This window comes from Delphinus delphis, chromosome 7 (assembly GCF_949987515.2).
Source record: "Delphinus delphis chromosome 7, mDelDel1.2, whole genome shotgun sequence".
NCBI classification, from domain to species: Eukaryota; Metazoa; Chordata; class Mammalia; order Artiodactyla; family Delphinidae; genus Delphinus; species Delphinus delphis.
In genome coordinates, this window is record NC_082689.1 from 112,648,015 (window position 1) to 112,669,409 (window position 21,395).

Genomic DNA, 21,395 nt, shown 5'->3' on the forward strand with positions numbered 1-21,395 from the left:
GTTAGGGCTTCCCTGGTGGCGCAGTGGTTGGGAGTCCGCCTGCCGATGCAGGGGACATGGGTTCGTGCCCCGGTCCAGGAAGATCCCACATGCCGCGGACTGGCTGGGTCCCTAAGCCATGGCCACTGAGCCTGCGCATCCGGAGCCTGTGCTCTGCAATGGGAGAGGCCACAACAGTGAGAGGCCCACGTACCACAAAAAAACAAACAACAACAACAAAAAAACTGAAAGTTAGTAGAAGGAAAGAAATCATAAAGATCTGAGCAGAAATAAATGAAATAGAGATGAAAACAAACAATAGCAAAGAGCAATGAAACTAAAAGCTGGTTCTTTGGAAAGCTAAACCAAATGATAAACCTATAGCAAGATGCATCAAGAAAAACAGGGAGAGGGCTCAAATCAATTAAATGAGAAATGATAAAGAAGTTACAATGGACACCACAAGAATATAAAGGATCTTAAGAGGCTACTAAAAGCAACTATATACCAATAAAATGGACAACATAGAAAAAATGGACAAATTCTTAGAAAGGTAAAATCTCCCAAGACTGAACCACGAAGAAACAGAAAATATTAACAAACCAATCGCAAGTACTGAAATTGAAACTATGATTTAAAAACTCTCAACAAACAAAAGTCCAAGGCCAGATTGCTTCACAGGTGAATTCTAACATTTAAACACCTATCCTTCTGAAACTATTATAAAATACTGCAGAGGAAGGAACACTCCAAACTCATTCTATGAGGCCACCATCACCCTGATACAAAACTAGACAAAGATACCACAAAAAAAGAAAGTTACAGGCCAATATCACAGATGAATATAGATGCAAAAATCCTCAACAAAATACTGGCAAACCAAATCCAACAATGCATTAAAAGGATCATACACCATGATCAAGTGGGACTTATCCCAAGGATGCAAGGATTTTTCAATATCTGCAAGTCAATCAGATAAGTGTGATACACTGCATTAACAAATTGAAGAATAAAACCCATATGATCATCTCAATAGGTGCAGAAAAAGGTTTTGACAAATTCAACACCCATTTATGATTTAAAACTCTCCAGAAACTGGGCATAAAGGGAACCTAGTTCAACAGAATAAAGGCCATATACAACAAACCCACAACTAACGTCACGCTCAGTGGTGAAAAACTGAAAGCATTTTCCCTAAGATCAGCAACAAGACAAGAATGTCTTCTCTCAACACTTTTATTCAACATAGTTTGGAAGTCCTAGCCATGGCAGTCAGAGAAGAAAAGGAAATAAAAGGAATCCAAATTGGAAAAGAAGTTAAACTGTCACTTTTTGCAGATGACATGATACTATACTTAGAAAATCATAAAGATGCTACCAGAAAACTACTAGAACTCATCAATGAATTCAGTAAAGTTTCAGGATATAAAATTAATGCACAGAAATCTCTTGCATTTCTATACACTCACAATGAAAGATCAGGAAAAGAAAATAAGGAAACAGTCCCATTTACCATTGTATCAAAAAGAATAAAATACCTAGGAATAAGCCTACCTAAGGAGGCAAAATACCTGTGCTCCAAAAACTATAAGACACTGATGAAAGAAATCGAAGATGACACAAACAGATGGAAATAGATACCATGTTCTTAACTGGAAGAATCAATATTGTCAAAATGGCTATACTACCCAAGGCAATCTACAGATTCAATGCAATCCCTATCAAATTACCAATGGAATTTTTTGCACATCTAGAACAAAAAAAAATCTTAAAATTTGTATGGAAACACAAAAGACCCCAAATATCCAAAGCAGTCTTGAGAAAAAAAAATGGAGCTGGAGGAATCAGACCCCCTGACTTCAGACTATACTACAAAGCCACAGTCATCAAAACAGTATGGTACTGGCATAAGAACAGAAATATAGATCAATGGAACAGGATAGAAAGCCCAGAAATAAACCCATGCACCTATGGTTAATTAATCTATGACACAGGAGGCAAGAATATACAATGGAGAAAAGACAGTCTCTTCCATAAGTGGTGCTGGGAAAACTGTATACCTACACATGAAAGAATGAAATTAGAAGATTCTCTAACACCATACAGAAAAATAAACTCAAAATGGATTAAAGACCTAAAATGTAAGATCAGATACTATAAAACTCTTAGGGGAAATCACAGGCAGAACACTCTGACATACACTGCAGCAATATCCTTTTGCATCCACCACCTAGAGTAATGAAAATAAAAACAAAATAAATAATGGGACCTAATTAAACTTAAAAGCTTTTGCACAGCAAAGGAAACCACTGACAAACCAAAAAGACAAACAACAGAATGAGAGAAAATATTTCGAAAAGATGCAACTTACAAAGGATTAATCTCCAATATATACAAACAGCTCATGAGCTCAATATCAAAAAAACAAGCAACCCAATCCAAAAATGGGCAGAAGTAAATAGACATTCCTCCAAAGAAGACATACAGATCACCAAAAAGCACATGAAAAGAAGCTCAATATTACTTATTATTAGAGAAATTCAAATTAAAACTACAATGAGATATCACCTCACAGCAGTCAGAATGGCCGTCATCAGAATGTCTACAAACAATAAATGCTGGAAAGGGTTTGGGGAAAAGGGAACCCTTTTACACTGTTGTTGGGAATGTAAATTGGTACAATCACTATGGAGAACAGTATGGACGTTCCTTAAAAAACTAAAAATAGAATTACCATATGATCCACCAATCCCACTTCTGTGCATATACCTGGAGAAAACCATAATTTGAAAAGATATATGCACCCCCAATGTTCTTTGCAGCACTATTTACAACATCCAAGACATGGAAGTAACTCAAATGTCCATTGACAGATGAATGGATAAAGAAGTTGTGGGGTGTGTGTGTGTGTGTGTGTGTGTGTGTGTGTGTGTGTGTGTGTATAATGGAATATTACTCAGCCATTAAAAAGAATGAAATAATTCCATTTGCAGCAACATGGATGGACCTAGAGATTATCATACTACTAAGCCAAGTAAAGCAGACAGAGAAAGACAAATATCATATGACACCACTTAAATGTGGAATCTTAAAAAAATGATATAAATGAGCTTATTTATTAAACAGAAACAGAGTCACAGACTTCAAAAACAAGCTTATGGTTACCACAGAGGGAAGATTGGTGGCAAGGACAAATTATGAGGTTGGGATCAACATATACACAGTACTATATATAAAATAGATAAACAACAAGGACCTACTGTATAACACAGGAACTCTACTCAATACTCAGTAATAACCTATAAGGGAAGAGAATCTGGAAAATAATAGATATATGCTACGTACCTGAAACTAACCCAACATTGTAAATCAACTATACTCCAATATAAAACTTTTTAAAAAAGCAAGCAGGAAGAAGCAGTGGTTCTGGGAGTTGGAGAGAGTGCTTTGGGGCACAGGGTGCCACCCAGGCAACCCTTCAAGGGCAAGCACAGGACTTCTAGATTGATGGCTATCCTGGGACCATAATGAGTAATACCAGACAGTGAGCCCTAAGAGTAGAGGCTCCTCTGGAAAAGAAAATGTAAAGAGCAGAAGCCAGAAGGGTCTGTTTTGAATTTTTAATTTATTGACAACATTTAGAGTTGAAATTTTTAATAGAAAAGGGTGCTATCCACCTTTCATTGAAAAATCAGAGAAGTTCACAGGCTATATCCACTTGCCTGCAGAGAAAAAATGCAGTAGCCTTTTACAAGCAATGACAGATATTAACCTCCCACTGCAGCCACCACACCTGCTCCCCTGCACCTACCACACCTGTCCTTTCTGCACCCACCACACCTGCTCCCCTGCATCCATCACACCTGTCCTCCGTGCACCTGCCATATATATCCTGTCTGCACCTACCACATCTGCCCTCTCTGTACCCACCACACCTGTCCTCCCTGCATGTACCACACCTGTCCTTTCTGCACATACCACCACTGGTGTCATTGTGCACTTGTCTCTGTCTTGCTCTCTTACTGGTTGCCATTCTGTTGTTGATATGTGCTGGCTGTCTCCAGGTCAGACATATAAGTTTGGGCACTCAGTCTATATGTAGAATTGCCCCATCCATTTCTGATAAATGAGTAAGCACTTGGGTATCTGAGGAATACTCCACTCCTGGTCTGATACCTTTGTGTAGGATTTCATAAGTGCCTCAGACAAGCACTAGGGACAGCTTTCATCTTCATAGGACATGGGAGTGGAGAGGGTAAGACTGCAGTAATGCATTGGCAGGCTTATTTATAGTGGATCAGTGCACCTCCCATGTACATGTGCAGACAACCACCTGGCATCTTTTCCAAATGCAGGTTCTGGCTTGGCATGTATGGGTGGCCAAGGCCTCATTTCCATAACCTCCAGGGCTGCTGATGCCCAGACCACACTTGAGGATGAAGGGCCATGCATTGTCAATACAATGTATTCCTTTCCTTCCTTCTGGAATGCCTGTCATTACCGTGCTAGTTTTACTGGTCTCATCGAAATCTTACCTTTTTTCATGTTTCTATTTCTTTGTACTTTTGCTCTGTACTTTTTAGATACCTCTCTCACTGGCTTCAAACTCACTAACTCAGGCCTAACAGTGACTTTTTTCTTCTTCAATTCATTATTCAATATTTTTAGCTTAAAAGTTATGGGTTTTAGTTCCAGAAGCTATTTTGTTTGTTTAGTGCTTAAATCTCTGAGTATTCTTATAATTTATTGTTCGTTGTACTATGTCTATGGGATGTGCTGTGATCAGTTTTCTCTCATCTTGTTGGAACCCCAAACGTGAGACTTGTTTTTGTGGGGTGCCGTGGAGCTAGGATCCGGAGGTGTAGTGGACAGGACTTGGGAACGGAAGGTGAACAACTCTCAGCCTGGGCACTGCAGGGCCCCCAAGGTCACCCTCCCCCACCAGAGAAGCTGGGCACAGACCCCAAGTGGGCAAAACTGCAACTAACACAGCTTGCCAAGACCACAGTGAACAAGCTGCTGGAGTCCTGCCAATTAATTGTTCTGCTGTCACTTCTCCTTCTCTGATTCTGACCTTCTTAGTTTGCACAATGGTGGAGCTGGAATTCAAGCCCAGACCCACCTCCTCCAGACCTGAGCTGTTAATTCCTACATATGCTCATGTTATTAAACCTAGTTGCAATTCACTGGACCAGATTCAACCCTCTACATTATTTTGTTCCTGGATATTTTAGGAAAGGATGAGTTAAGGTAGAAATGAGATTACATAAAAGCTAAAGTGAATGTGAAATACTTCTCGCTTTTACTACCCTAAAGGGTGCTTTCGTTTGTCCGGGGTTACAGCAGTCTGCCCTCTGCCCTAACACTTCCTGTGGGGCAGGTGGTGGGGAGGACAAAGAAACCCAGAGAAAAAGGATGCATGAGAACAAACCAGCCATGAAAAATGATTTCCACATAGAGGCTGAATGATAATTCAGATAATGATGAAGAAGTCAGTTAGAGAAAACCCACAAAATTATGCATAAATTACCATTCTTTGAATTGAACATCCTGGACAGGAATAATCATATTTTAACTTGAATATTGTCTGAGAATTCTTCCTGTTCAAGCAAATGAGGCTGAAAAGATAGGTTTACATTGAGAAAGACTGTCAGGGAATTTTCAGTCATTAGCAGTGTATTTTAGTTTTCCAGTACAGTCTCTAGGGTGGTGTACTGGGAAGCCTAAAATAGCTGCCCACAGAAGCAGATCTAAGGTCACATGTAGCTTCCACAGCTCCCTGTCAACTGCAGATGGGAGAAGAGGAAAGAAGGAGAGGTGGGCACACATCAGAGGAATTTCCTTATATGGAAATATTTGTTAAAATATTGGAATATTTCCATACCAATTGATGAAGAGCCACTATCCACCATACCAGTTACTCCCTCTGCCTCTGCTCCAAATAAGTATGTAATTAACACTGGCACATGGGGCGAGAGGGGAGAGGAGGCTTCAAGCTTCCTGCTTCAAAGTCTCCCTCTCTGTTCTGCCCCCACAGATGGAATATTCATTGATGGAATATAAATATTAAATTGATTTAATAGTGTGTTTAGTAGTGTCACCATTTAAGGTAAGCAAAGCTCAAAATGAAGGGGAGGACCCAGGCAGGGGGATTAGGAAAATTTAAAAGAGCAAATCTAATTTCAAAAAAGCCATGGGGTGCTCTCCCATAATCTGCCCATGCTCATGTTGGAATTTTCACTGAAGCTCTGTCCAGATGACTTGGATAGATAAACTCATCCATTCTAGTTCTTTCCACTCTGGACATTATAAGATAAGCAAAAGTTCAAGAAAATGATCCTACCAGTTATAAACCAAGTCTCTGGTATTTCCTGAATTTTTTGGTGTTCTTCTCTGATCACTGGAAGAGAAATATCATGAACAAATGTGAAATGCTTCCTACCTGCTATTCTCAGCTCACAGTTGACAATGTGAATACCAGAGGAACACCCCCAAACTAAAGGCACACTCTGGAGAGAAGACACCACCCAAGAAGACATGAACTTTTGTCTCTCTAACTCACTTCCTTAGAATAATGCTCATAATTTTTTAACAGAAAGAACTTTCTGAGTAGGTGCTTCACAACCTTTTCAGGCACAGCCTAAGTCTCCCACTGAGGAATTGGCCAGCACTTCTACTCATTGGAAATGGTGACAGCAACTGGCAGTTTTCTAACCTTTTTTTTTTTTTTTTGTGGTACGTGGGCCTCTCACTGTTGTGGCCTCTCGCGTTGCGGAGCACAGGCTCCAGATGCGCAGGCTCAGCGGCCATGGCTCACGGGCCCAGCCACTCTGTGGCATGTGGGATCTTCCCAGACTGGGGCAAGAACCCGCGTCCCCTGCATCGGCAGGCGGACTCTCAACCACTGTGCCACCAGGGAAGCCCTTTCTAACCTTTTTAAATAAGGTTTCAACGCTGTTAAATCTCATGAATTTTTTCCCTGTTGACCTGGAGAATGACACTGGCCAGAGCTGTGTTCTTACAGCAGAATGAGGTTGAGCTCAAACACAGGCAGCTCTGCAAGCCTGGCAGCAGGGACCCCAGTCACTGTTCCTGTGTTTTCTCTTCATGTCTGATGGCCACGGGCAGGCAAACCTATCTCTACCCTTGGATTGACCTGACAGTATTTCTACAGGACATTCTTGGGTCTCCTTGTTTAGTCCCCCAGGAAAATAGGAAAACTGAGAATATGGGAATCTCACCAAAGTAAAAATACACAGAGCAGACAAACCCTGAGCAGCTCTCCCCAGGAGTGTACAGTGAGGAGCAGGTACTCTAAGGGACATTTGGTTGGAGCTGGCCTCAGAAACAGTACAAGAAACTAGACCTCATAGAGTAGAAGGGGCACTACCTTTCTAGAAATGCCCGAGCTCTGTAGGTCCATGCAAGCCAGGCCAGACCACAAAGATTCTGGAATGCAAAGGATGAGGCCAGAGGTGCAGAGGGACACAAATGACTGCTGAGATCTCAGAAAAGAGCCATAGTCCCCCTTCCTTCCACACACTCCAAGTTTAGAGGGCTTCTCAGGCGTGCAGAGTGAAGATGCTCCTGGTTGGGAGAAGGGTTGTGAAATGTGCAGGAGTTATCCTATCTAGGCAGGAAACCTAAATCACTTCCCCAGGACCCATTCATGTCATTGCATCTGTCAGAGGCCAGAAGCAGGGAAGATATCTATATACATATGGATTTTTTATGAGGACAATTGCAGGGTTGAAATTGAGGAAGCCCCATATCCACAGGGCAGGCAGCAAGGAAAGAAAGATTATGAGCACCTGCTGCCCACAGGCTGGTGGTCAGGAAGGAAGGTCCAAGGGAAACAGAACATCTGAAACTGAGCAGAACCCTGTGGGGCTCCTGGGGACAAAAGCCTTTCTGTGTCCCCTTCCCTGAGTTCCAAAGGTCAGGTTCAAACAGTTGCTAATCAGGGAAAGGAGGGGATGCAGTGATAAGGGAGGAGCAGTCAAGAAACAATAGTGCAGCCTTGGGGCAGGGTCCTGCTTCCCCCTCAAGGGATACACATGCAATATCTTTGAGCTCTTCTGCCAAACTGAAACCCCCACCAAATGGAAGATGTTAACTTCTTGGTGAAGCACTCTTCATTCCAGAGAAGGTCACAATTCACCCATCATTACCTGATGCCAGATGATCTCTGGAATGAAGGAATGTGGGCCCTCCACGCATCCTGATCCTTATCAGCAACCCCACCCTGGACTATAAAACTCCTCACAAACCACCCTTCCCCCCAGGTTGGACACACAGTTTTGAGGGCATTAGCCTGCTATGGCCCTCTTTGCCTGGCAAGTCAATAAAGCTTTTCTTTTCCACTTCACCCAAAACTCTGTCTCTAGATTTAATTTGGTGTTGGAATACGGAGGCCAGATTTGGCTTCACATCTGCCAACTTTGGCAGTGTCTCCAATGTTAAGGCATTCATAATATCCATCTATTCCCAGGGTCTTCTCAGGGCACACCAGAGATTCCCAGTGCTGATGCATTTGACCAGCATCTGGTGTCTCCAGCCAGCAGTGATAGTAGCTGCCACAGGGAAGAATACAGAGAAGGGACAGCCTACCATTGGGGGAACATAGAGGGCTCTATGTTGGTGAGACCAGCTCTCAGGAAAAGGGAGGAGAGAGTTGAGGGGAATGGCTGTTACCAGCAGCAAAGAATATTGTAGGCAAAGGCACAAGAAAGATGCCCAGTATCATGCTAAGGAAAGTGGCACCAGCCCAACTGGAGAGGAGGGTATGTCTCAGATGGTAGGGAGGTCTGGTAGAGAGATGGTGCAGCAATATTTTCTATGACTCTCAGAAACACAGCGAGCACTGAGGTGCCCAATTCCCTCAGTGAGAGTAACAGAATGTTGCTGGAGGATGATAAGCCAAGGGTGATGTGAAGGAAGAGTTACTTTGGAAAAATTAATCTACTGTGGTTTACTTACCTCTTTATTCATACAAACACTTGTTAACTATCTTCTTTGTGCCAGGCACAATGCTAGTAAATAAGGGAATGCAGCTGCAGACGTGTCTTGACAATCAGTTTAATGACTACCTTACAGGAGTTATGTGTAAAGTGTTATAGGACCCCAGAGGACAATCAAGGCCTTGCACGGGAAGTACAGAAAGCATTGCAGAGAAGGCATTTAAGTAAGTATTGAAGCAGGCTCTGAGGAACTCCTATATTTGAGGAACTCTGTTTCATGAGCTCTGGCTCCCCAGTGCAGAAGCTGGAAACTCACTTTCCCCATCCCCTTTGTAGCTAGAACAGGCATGTGACATGGGCTCCTCCAAATCAGACACTTCTACTTGAGAATCAGGCTTGGAGAATTTGGAGAAATGTGACAATGTGTGCTCAAGGTAGAGTGACAAAGGCCCAGGTACTCAGCATCCAACATTGGGAGAGGGAACCCAGGCAAAGCAGCAGAAGTTGGGGGCTTCATGGGGCAAACCCCACCCAGGGTGTCCTTCAGAAAATCCATGAACTGTACACTATTCTTAGATAAACTCCTAATCCTCTTAAACTAACTAAAGTAGGTTCTGTTTGTCGACTGAAAAAAATTACACAACCTAAAAGTTGAGAGTTATGTTTTATTTGGTGGATATTCTTAGGAATTCAAGCCCAGGAGGCAGTATCTCAAATAACCCTGAGAAAACTGCTCCAAAGAGGCGGGGGTGGGTGTGGGGGGACCAGGATATATAGGAGTTTTACAACAAAGGGCAGGTAGTCTGAATGTCTAAAAATTATTGTTAATGAAAGAAAACATATCTCAAGTTAAGGAATTTAGCGCTTTTCCATGTATGGGAAGGTGCAAGAGTCTGGGCTCATTGAAATCATTCCTTTGATATGCACCTCAGGCATTTGGGGCTAGTATCCTGTGTTTTCACTTCCTGAGTTCCCTCAGGGCTCACCCTTGTGTAGTCTGATGGCTGCTAGATGGCAGGCATTCTTTGTTTCCTTCCTGAATCCCCTCAGGGTTCACTGGCTCACCATTGGAGGTGGCTGAAATTGCTGATGACTGTGGCATCCTTTGTTTACTGATATTTGGCAGGCAATATTTTATTTCTCATGTTGATTGCATCTGTTGTTTGAAATGCAGATACAACTATGTGCATTACAGATAGAAAGATCCCCACTAAAAGACTTAGGAATAAAATCAGCACCATCCAAGCCAGGTGGAGGATGAGATTTATCAATCAAAGAGAAATCAGAAAATAACAGGGAAAAAAGAATCAGAAAAGAAAAAGCATAATAAATGCAAAACCTTAATAAAATAGTAGAAATAAACTCAAGTCTGTCAGTCAACACAATAAATTTAAACATGTTAACCAAAAGGGAAAGAGTAAAGGGACAATGTAGGTAATTAAATAGTTAATCCTATTAGGGGATTGTAAGTAAAGAAAGAGTATGGGAGACTTCTGTAAATTAATGATCACTCAAGAAAGCAGGTTTGCTTAACCACAAAACCAAGCTTAGCAAAAAACCACACAACAGAAACATGAGACATGCCCCAAAACAATAAAACAATGGTGGCATGAGACCCACATCCTGCCCAGTGAGCTCAGTAAGTTAAGAATTCTTAGGACATTCTCCATTGCACACACTATAAACAAAAATATAAGGAAAAGGTGACATTATACTAAAACCTGAGATGATTTACAATTTTTAACATATGTTACTGCCTTTTTGCTCATTTCCATTGCACCATGACAGTCCTGGCCTGAACATGTAGGGACAAGAAAACTCCCCTGCCCAACCTGGAGGAAGAGCTATTGATGGACGTTTGATGTCTACTCAAGAATGAGGAAGAAGACGGTCTTGTCCCCCTTCCCACTTTTCCTTTAATTATAAAACTGGAGCCCACTAAGTTCTTGGGTGCAGCACCCTCTTGTAAGCCTCACAAGCATCCTATTATAATAAATCACTTCTCGTCTATCACTTTGTCTCTCACTGAATTCTTTCTGTGCTTTCTGAGCTCCTCAGAGCCCCCTGAAATGCCACCTAGCAGTTTCAAAACTATTCTCTTAACAGAGATGATCTGCTTGGAATTTTAAAAATCCATTTGCATGTTGTTTTAAAAAATACAACTAAAAAGGGATTTAAAAAACAATTTAAAAAAAAGGTTGAAAATAAAGAATTGGAAAAAGATAAACCAGGCAGAAGCTCAGAGCAGAGATGAAGAGAGACCTTACACCGTGTGAAAGAAACCACCATCCTGAAGAGATACAGATAATGAACCTCTAATGCCTAATCCGACTGCATAGTACTCATAAAAATGTATTGAATTGTCTGTTGAAATAGATAAACCAGTAAAGTGATTTGCTCTATCAGAATTGATTGATTAGAGAAAGAAGGAGTGAATCTAAAGAAGCTCTAACAGTACAGTCAATGTGCTTGTACATGTGGGCATGTGCAGAATTCTGCTCTCACATGGGGCAAACTGGCCACATACTAGGTCAAAGGGGTGTCTAAGTATGAAATCCTACAGACCACATCCCCTGAACGCCACAAAAATGAGAAAGAAGTGGCAAAAAAGACAGCCAAGTGAAAAGAAGGGAGGAAGGGAGCAAGGGACAGTGGTGCAGACCTAAGTGTCTGCCCAGCTCTCTGTGCTGCATACTTCCCAGGACCCTGCATCTGGACAGGGCCATGTGTCCACTTCTCACCCAAGGACTGTGACAGGTCACTTCTGATGCCACTTCCAGACTAAGGCAGAAACCCAAGTGGCCCTCTTCTGATGCAGCCATAGTGGATATCATGTGCTGACATGGTAAATTCAGGTGGCAGAGATCTGTGGGCTGCAGGAAGCTCCATGCCATGCAGCTGCTGTTTTGGTTTCTCAGGAGTTAGTTTCCATACCATGTTGACTCACACAAACTAAGATCTTTCTTTTAATCCCTTCCACAGTGATATGCCCCAGATTTATGAAGGTAGCTCCCTCAGGAAAGGTAAGGAGAGAATGATATTGGGGTTGAGGGAAGGAACAGAGAATGTTACATTCCTCTATAATGTTTTATTTCTTAAAAACAAAACAAACAAGAAAACCTGAGGCAGAGGGAATAAAACTTTCCTCATTTTGGGTGGTAAGTGTACTGATATTTGTTATCCTACCCTCTGTGATTCCTTTGATGTATTTTTTAAATTTAAATTTTGAGTAATTATTAATATTTGGGGAAGAAAAATACCAAAATTGTCATATTTTTAGAAAGTAGAGGAATCTAAATTTTCAACAATAGGGACCATTTTGTTCAGTCCAAGAGAGGGTCTGGGTCCTGAAACCTGGAAGCCCCCGAGAAGGTAGAGTGCATCAGCTGTGAGCATGCAGGGCCTCAAGGAAGCACAGAAAGGTTTGCTGATGAAAGTCTCTGGGCTTCAGCTACATAGGGTTCAGATGCACGGGGTCTTCTACAGAATCTGTTTCAACTAAGAAAGGGATTCACACGCAAGCTGACCTGGCATCTCAGAAGCCCAGGGCTCTGCCGCTTTAGCCTGCCTGAGAGGTGCTGCTGCCCCTGGCCCTCTGCAGGACCACAGTAATGACAGCACCTGCTGAGCAGTAACAGCACATTCAACAACATCCAGATGACTCTTCTAACTCAGGGCTTCATGAAGAAATAATGATAGCCACAGAATTAACTCAGAATTACCAAACCCAGACCCTGGAAGGACAATAGCTAGGTAACTGGAGCACCAATGCAGCAGACACTGTGATTCCAGGCAATGCATGGTGACATAGAGCCCCAGTCACCCTAAGGTCCTGTGTGAGAGGAGTGGCCCTCAAGGTCACAAGAACAAGAGATAAGTCTCCTCTATTGAGAATCCAGCCATGAGGAGTGTTCATGCATGCCCATCACACCTGGGATACCAGGTGCTTTGACAGGACCTGAGGTTTCTGTTCCCACCTTTATGCTCTCATACCAGGCATTCACAATTCTGCCCTAAGTTGAGCAATCAGTGACGTCAGAAGACACAGCAGGAACAGCCCTGTAAAAGTCCTCTAATATGGACCCCCTAATCTTGACTTGGGTCAAGATCACACAGAGAATTCAAAATCTTATCCAGGCCATAGCACCAGAAGCTACCCCAGCCAGTTAGAATAGCTTCTGCATTTGTCAGGAATAAAGAATGAACACCTTCAACCAGCCTCTGTCTTTGGTGTCTTCCAATTTTCTTTGAAAAAAGAAAGAAAGAAAGACTGTCTTTTCCATGAGAGGTGGCAGCTCCCAGTCGGACTGACCCTGAAACAACCAGCCATCCTGGGATTCACTGACCACAGCAGCTGTAGGCCTCAGCTCCCAGCTGCTACCTGGGATCAATCACATCTGTCCCCTTAAACTGTGAGTGCAGTAAAGGGACAGGGCTCATTCTCTGCTTCTTCTGGAAGGAAGGGTGAGTCCAGGTTGTGTGCAGGTGAAACCTGGGCCCTCATCACATGGAGGAGACTGTGACTCACCATGGTAGCAGTGAATGGTATGTTGTCAATCAGGGACGATGCGATGGCTGAGACCCAGACCACCAAGATGATGGCAGCTGCAAGGCGCTGATCTTCTGGGACCATCTGGAAGGAACAGATAAGAGCAGGGCAGTGTACCATAGCTACATAGATCATACGCACTGAGGATCTGATGCTAGGACATGTGAGACTCAGAAGGGACCACAGGGCTCTTGGTCCTTCCTCTTCCACACAAGGAGAGCAAGGGAGACCCAGGTGTGCAAACAGGACCAACTGGGCTTTCCCGACCCCTACCAGGAGCCTGGACCAGGGTCTACAAGTAACTGAGAGGAGTGACTCCCAATCATGCTCAAGCCAACCAACCCTTGGGGGCTGGGACGGGGTGGGGGGCAGCAGGTCCAGTGTTCCCATTCCTGGTGGGACACCAGGTGACACACTGGTCACACTGACCTCACTTCCCGTGTGGTGACCCTAGGCTGCGACCTCTGTGCATCACTTACTGAGACTGCTGTCTCAATTCTCTCCTTCCCAGAAAGTTTTTAACTAAAGGCTAATAGCAAAATTGCAAGCATCTGTAATTATATATTCTTTGAAAAAGTCTCTTTTCATCTCTTAGCTACACAAGATAAAATAGGTTCCCTGATATACTTTTTAATATAATTAATGTGACCTATTCTTGCCAATTTAAAAAAAATCAAAGGAATAGTGGCTGGAGCACATTATATTGCAGTATTTAATGTACCTTTATTAGCAAAGCAGTCTGTTCTCCAACATACTCTATTAAGTGGAGATGTGCCAATGCCTAGAAGAAATAGAGGTATGATAAGAATCAGTTTAAAACTGAGAATATATCAAATTTTTAAAAACATGTCTTTAAAATGAGAATAAGTGAACATGGCGCTCTCATTTTTTTTTATAAAAGATGAAACACACAGTCTATAAATAATTTACTATCTTATATGCACACTGAAGATTCATTGAGAAGAGCACAGTAGCAGAGGCAGGAACTTCTCATTAATTTGAGTTAATATCCATGTTAAATTTACATTTGGATGGAAGGCCATTTCTTTATTTTAAGATCACTGTATAGGAGTACTGTTCACCTGTACGTAATGAAATGTCTCTCTGTATAGAATGTCTTGCAAGTAAGTTTCATTTCAAATTCCTTTTTAAAGCTAAGCATCACAGAGTTTCAGAAGAATATAAAGAAAATGCATGGTTTTCATAACTTTCAAAGAAACGTCTATTTAACTGAAGCATGTACTATTTTCATAGTACTAGACAGATTCCAAAAATTGTGTCCAGAGAAAGGTAGGAAAGAAGATTAGATGGAGACATAAGTTCAGGAGCCATTCTGCTCAGTCTTCCCACTTTGTTCCAGCTGAGGAGGAGATCTTCTGCTGTCCATGACAGATCCCAGACAGGAAGCACCGAGAGGGAACCAGACATGGGGGTGACATAGCTACCTAGCACCTCTCAAATGTGGCCTTTTCACTGTGATGTCATCATAATGAATGATTACAAATACTGAAAACATCAGCTTGACTATGTTTAAAAAAGAAAGTCAAGACATGAGGAAAACACAAATAGCCAATAGATACTCCTTTATAAAATGACAAATGAGATAACTATGTAACATCTAATTCTATCAAATCTAAAGTTGTAAATATATAATATATACTCTACACTTCAGCAAACTAAAGTTTATATGTAGCTGAAGATTATATGCATCACTTGTCTCCTCCATCAATTTATATAGCGAAAAGATGATTGTATAATACGATGTAAATCCCTCACAATATGAAACATAATTATCCTTCTGTTGCAGTGACTAGTTGCAAAAAGCTGGTTCAGCAGTGATCTGACATCCCTGTTCCACTGAAATTAGACAAATACAATAAATCAATGCCACTACTTTTTTCAAAATGAGGGACTAGGAGGTCTTAAGGTCCCTTCTGCAGCTAAATAAATAGACCCTGGATAAAACACACTTTTAGGGCATTACTGGATTAGCAAGACAATGTAATGTTTTCCAAGGAATCTCCCTTCCCATGAAAATATTTCTTGCAGCTGGCTGGGAGCTGCAGACTTGAATGGCAAGGAAGGATGAAATTGCCTTGAGCTTGATGCCAACCAAGGGCTGAAGTCAGAGCACTGAGGTGTGAGCAGCAGCAAGGTTGTAGGCTGAAACAGGGATTCTCACACTGCACTGACAGCCTCGAAACAGGCTGAAAAAATTATCCCCTGGCAACCAGCAGAGGCAAACAAAAGAAGTTTCTGGAAGAAAGAACCCCAAATGTAACCTCTCAAGAGTCCCACAGATTAAGATCAAGTAACAAAATTATAATCTAGGGTCATCAAGAATGCAAGAAGACAAGTAACATGAACAAGAGCAGAAATAACCAAAACAGATTTGGATATACCACCAACATGCAAGAGTGAGAATCCACAGGTACTGGATATAGTAGAGGAATTTTGTTTAAAGAAAATAGAGTTGAAGAGTGTAAGTAACAATTAACGTTTGCCCTTGATGAGTTAAGAATATAAGCTGTCATCTCTAGAGTAAACCACTAAAAGATAATGTAACTGCCAAGAAGTGGGAAATCAAATTTAACATAACCCTTAATCAACTCAGATAAGGGAGAAAAAAAGATTGCAGATAAAAATATACAAGGTCAGGGAGGCCTTCAAGATGGTGGAGAAGTAAGACGGGGAGATCACCTTACTCCCCACAAATACATCTATATGTGGAACAACTCCTACAGAACACCTACTGAACTCTGGCAGAAGACCTCAGACTTCCCAAAAGGCAAGAAACTCCCCATGTACCTGGGTAGGGCAAAAGAGAAAAGAAAAAACTGAAACGAAAGAATATGGGTGGGACCCAAACCTCTGGGAGGGAGCTGTGAAGGAGGAAAAGTTTCTACACACTACAAAGCCCCTTCACTGATGGAGATGGGGGCTGGGCAGGGTGGGGGGGCAATTCCGAGCCAGGGAGGAGAGAGCAGCAACAGGGGTGCAGAGGGCAAAGTGGAGAGATTCCTGCACAGAGGACTGTTGCCGACCAGCACTCACCAGCTCAAGAGGCTTGGCTGCTCACCCGCTGGCTGGGGCAGGTTGGGGCTGGGAGCTGAGGCTTGGGCTTTGAAGGTCAGATCCCAGGGAAAGGACTGGGGTTGGCTGTGTAAACACAGCCTGAAGGGGGCTAGTGCACCACAGCTAGCTGGGAGGGAGTCCGGGAAAAAATCTGGACCTGCCTAAGAGGCAAGAGACAATTGTTCTGGGTTGCATGAAGAGAGGAGATTCAGAGCACCGCTTATACAACCTCCAGAGACTGGCACAAGCCATGGCTATCAGCACAGATACCACAGACAGGCTGGAACACTAAGGCTGCTGCTGCAGGCACCAAGAAGCCTGTATGCAGGCACAGGTCACTATCCACACATCCCCTGCCCAGAGCCTGTCCAGCATTCCACTGCCAGGGTCCCGTGATCCAGGGACAACTTCCCTGGGAGAACACACAGCACACCTCAGGCTGTTGCAACGTCATGCCGGCCTCTACAGCCAGGGGCTCGCCGTGCCTTCCATACCCATCCCTCCCCACAAGCCTGAATGAGCCAGAGCCACCTAATCAGGTGCTACTTTAACCCTGCCTGTCTGGCCGGCAGGGAACAGACGCCTTCAGATGACCTACATGCAAAGGTGGGGCCAAATCCAAAGCTGAACCAAATCCAAAGCTGAACCCCAGGAGCTGTGCGAACAAAGAAGAGAAAGGGAAATATCTCCCAGCAGCCTCAGGAACAGCAGATTAAATCTCCACAATCAACTCTATGTACCCAGCGTCTCTGGAACACCTGAATAGACAACAAGTTATCCCAAAATTGAGGCAGTGGACTTTGGGAGCAAATGTAGACTTGGGGTTTGCTTTCTGCATCTAATTTGTTTCTGTTTTTATGTTTATCTTAGTTTAGTATTTAGAGTTTATTATAATTGGTAGATTTGCTTAATGATTGGGTTGCTCTCTTCCTTTTACATACATATATATATGTATATATATATATTTCTCATTTTCTTTTTTTGTCAGTGTGTATGTGTATGCTTCTTTGTGTGATTTTGTCAGTATAGCTTTGCTTTTGCATTTGTCCGAGGCTTCTGTCTTTTTTTTTTTGTATAGCTTTTAGCACTTGTGATCATTGGTGGATTTGTTTTTTGGTTTGGTTGCTCTCTTCTTTCATTCTTTTTTACTACTTTTTAATTTTTTAAATATTTTAAATTTTAATAATTTTAATTAATTTATTTATTTTTTATTCTCCCTTTACTTTTGAGCCTGGTGGCTAACAGGGTTTAGGTGCTCTGGCCAGGTATCAGGCCTGAGCCTCAGAGACTGCCTGGGCCCATTAAATATCAAATGGCAAAAACTCTACCAGATATCTCCACCTCAATGTTAAGACCCAGCTCCAGTCAATGACCAGCAAGCTACAGTGCTGGACACCCTATGCCAAACAACTACAAAGACAGGAACACAAACCCACCCATTAGCAGAGACACTGCCTAAAATCATAATATATTCACAGACACCCCAAAAAATACCACCAGACACGGTCCTGGCCACCAGAAAGGCAAGATCTAGCCACATCCACCAGAACACAGCACCAATCCCCTCCACCAGGAAGCCTACACAATCAACAGAATCAATTTTATGCACTGGGTGCAGACACACAAACAACAGGAACTACAAACCTGCAGCCTGCGAGAAGGAGACCCCAAGCACAGTAAGTTAAGCAAAATGAGAAGACAGAGAAATAATACAGCAGATGAAGGAGCAAAGTAAAATCCCACCAGTCCAAACAAATGAAGAGGTAATAGGCAGTTTACTTGAAAAAAAATTTAGAGTAATGACAGTAAAGTTGACCAAAAATATTGGAAATAGAATGGAGAAAATACAAGAAATGTTCAACAAGGACCTAGAAGAACTAAAGAGCAAATAAAAAAAAGGTGAACATCACAAAAAATGAAATTAAAAATTCTCTGGAAGGAATCAATAGCAGAATAACTGAGGCAGAAGAATGGATAAGTGACCTGGAAGATAAAATAGTAGAAATAACTACTGCAGAGCTGAATAAAGAAAAAAGAATGAAAAGAATTGGGGACAGTCTCAGAGACATATAAGAGAACATTAAATGCACCAACATACGAATTATAGGGTTCTCAGAAGACGAGGAAAAAAAGGGAGTGAGAAAATATTTGAAGAGATTATAGTGGAAAACGTCCTTAACATGGGAAAAGAAATAGTCAAGCAAGTCCAGGAAGCACACAGAGTCCCATACAGGATAAATCCAAGGAGAAATACACCAAGAAACATATTAATCAAACTATCAAAAATAAAATACAAAGAAAAAATATTAAAAGCAGCAAGAGAAAAGCAAAAAGTAACATAAAGGAATTCCCCATAAGGTTAACAACTGATCTTTTAGCAGAAATACTGCAAGAGAGAAGGGAATGGCAGGACATATTTAAACTGATGAAAGGGAAAAACCTACAACCAAGATTACTCTACACAGCAAGGATCTCATTTAGATTCAACGGAGAAATTAAAATATTTACAGACAAGCAAAAGCTAACAGAATTCAGCACCACCAAACCAGCTTTACAACAAAGCTAAAGGAACATCTCTAGGCAGGAAACACAAAAGAAGGAAAAGACCTACAATAACAAACCCAAACCAATTAAGAAAAAGGTAATAGGAACATACATATTGATAATTATGTTAAATGTAAATGGATTAAATGGTCCAACCAAAAGACATAGACTGGCTGAATGGATACAAAAACAGGACATATATACATGCTGTCTACAACAGACCCACTTCAGACCTAGGGAAATATACAGCCTGAAAGTGAGGGGATGGAAAAATATATTCCATGCAAATGGAAATCAAAAGAAAGTTGGAGTAGCAATTCTCACATCAGACAAAATAGATTTTAAAATAAAGATTATGACGAGACAAAGAAGGACACTACAAAATGATCAAGGGATCAATCCAAGAAGAAGATATAACAACTGTAAATATTTATGGACCCAACATAGAAGTACTTCAATACATAAGGCAAATGCTAACAGCCATAAAAGGGGAAATCAACAGCAACACAATAATAATAAGGGATTTTAACACCCCACTTTCACCAATGGACAGATCATCCAATATGAAAATAAATAAGGAAATGCAACGTTTAAATTATACATTAAATCAAATGGACTTAATAGATATATAGGACATTCCATCAAAAAACAACAGCATACAATTTCTTCTCAAGGGCTCATGGAACGTTCTCCAGGATAGATCATATCTTAGGTCACAAATCAAGCCTTGGTGTATATAAGAAAATTGAAATTGTATCCAGTATCTTTTCCAAACACAATACTATGAGACTAGATATCAATTACAGGAAAAAAACTGTAAAAAATACAAACAAATGGAGGCTAAAGAATACACTACTAAATAACCAAGAGATAACGGAAGAAATCAATGAGGAAATCAGAAAATACCTAGAAACAAATGACTTTGAAAACATGATGACCAAAAACCTATGGGATGCAGCAAAAGCAGTTTTAAGAGGGAAGTTTATAGCAATACAGTCCTACCGGAAGAAACAAGATACATCTCAAAAAACAACCGAACCTTACACCTAAAGCAAGTAGAGAAAGAAAAACAAAAAACTCAAAGTTAGCAGAAGGAAAGAAATTATAAACATCAGATCAGAAATACATGAAAAAGAAATGAATGAAATGACAGCAAAGGTCAATAAAACTAAAAACTGGTTCTTGAAAAGATAAATGAAATTGATAAACCATTTGCTAGACTCATCAAGAAAAAAAGGGAGAAGACTCAAATCAATGAACTACAAATGAAAAAGGAGAAGTAATAACTGACACTGCAGAAATACAAAGGATCATGAGAGACTACTACAAGACATATATGCAAATAAAATGGACAACCTGGAAGAAACAGTCAAGCTTTTAGAAAAGCACAACCTTCTGAGACTGACCCAGGAAGAAATAGAAAACATAAAGACACCAATCCAAAGCATGGAAATTGAAAGAGTGATTAAAAATCTTCCCATAAAGAAAAGCCCAGAACCAGATGGATTCATAGGCGAATTCTATCAAATATTTAGAGAAGAGCTAACATCCATGCTAGTCAAACTCTTCCAAAATATAGAAGAGGGAGGAACACTGCCAAACACATTCTATGAGGCCACAATCACCCTGATACAAAAATCAGACAAATATGTCAAAACAAAAAGAAAACTACAGGCCAATACCACTGATGAACATAGATGCAAAAATCCTCAACAAAATACTAGCAAACAGAATCAAACAGCATATTAAAAGGATCATACACCATGATCAAGTGGGGTTTATTCCAGGAATGCAAGGATTCTTCAATATATGCAAATCAATCAATGTGATACACCATATTAACAAACTGAAGGAGAAAAACCATATGATCATCTCAATAGATGCAGAGAAGGCTTTTGACAAAATTCAACACTGATTTATGGTAAAAACCCTCCAGAAAATAGGCATACAGGGAACTTTCCTCAACATAATAAAGGACATATATGACAAACCAACAGCCAACATCATCCAATATGGTGATAAACTGAAACCATTTCCACTAAGATCAGGAACAAGACAAGGTTGCCCACTCTCACCACTCTTATTCAACATAGTTTTGGAAGTTTTAGTCACAGCAATCAGAGAAGAAAAAGAAATAAAAGGAATCCAAATCAGAAAAGAAGAAGTAAAGCTGTCACTGTTTGCAGATGACTATATGTATATGTATATGTATGATACTATACATAAAGAATACTAAAGATGCTACCAGAAAACTACTAGAGCTAATCAATGAATTTGGAAAAGTAGCA

The 21,395-nt window shown here is 41.2% G+C and overlaps 1 protein-coding gene across 1 annotated transcript in view; it reads right to left on the minus strand.

Annotated features, from left to right (window-relative positions):
• OCA2 (OCA2 melanosomal transmembrane protein) overlaps positions 1-21,395 on the minus strand; it is a 234,574-nt gene that overhangs the window by 43,561 nt on the left and 169,618 nt on the right. The window contains exons 19-20 of the mRNA XM_060015744.1: positions 14,210-14,269; positions 13,468-13,572 (exon numbers count right to left, since the gene is read on the minus strand). Coding sequence (XP_059871727.1) covers positions 13,468-13,572; positions 14,210-14,269 — 165 coding nt within the window. The remainder of the gene's footprint in view (positions 1-13,467; positions 13,573-14,209; positions 14,270-21,395) is intronic.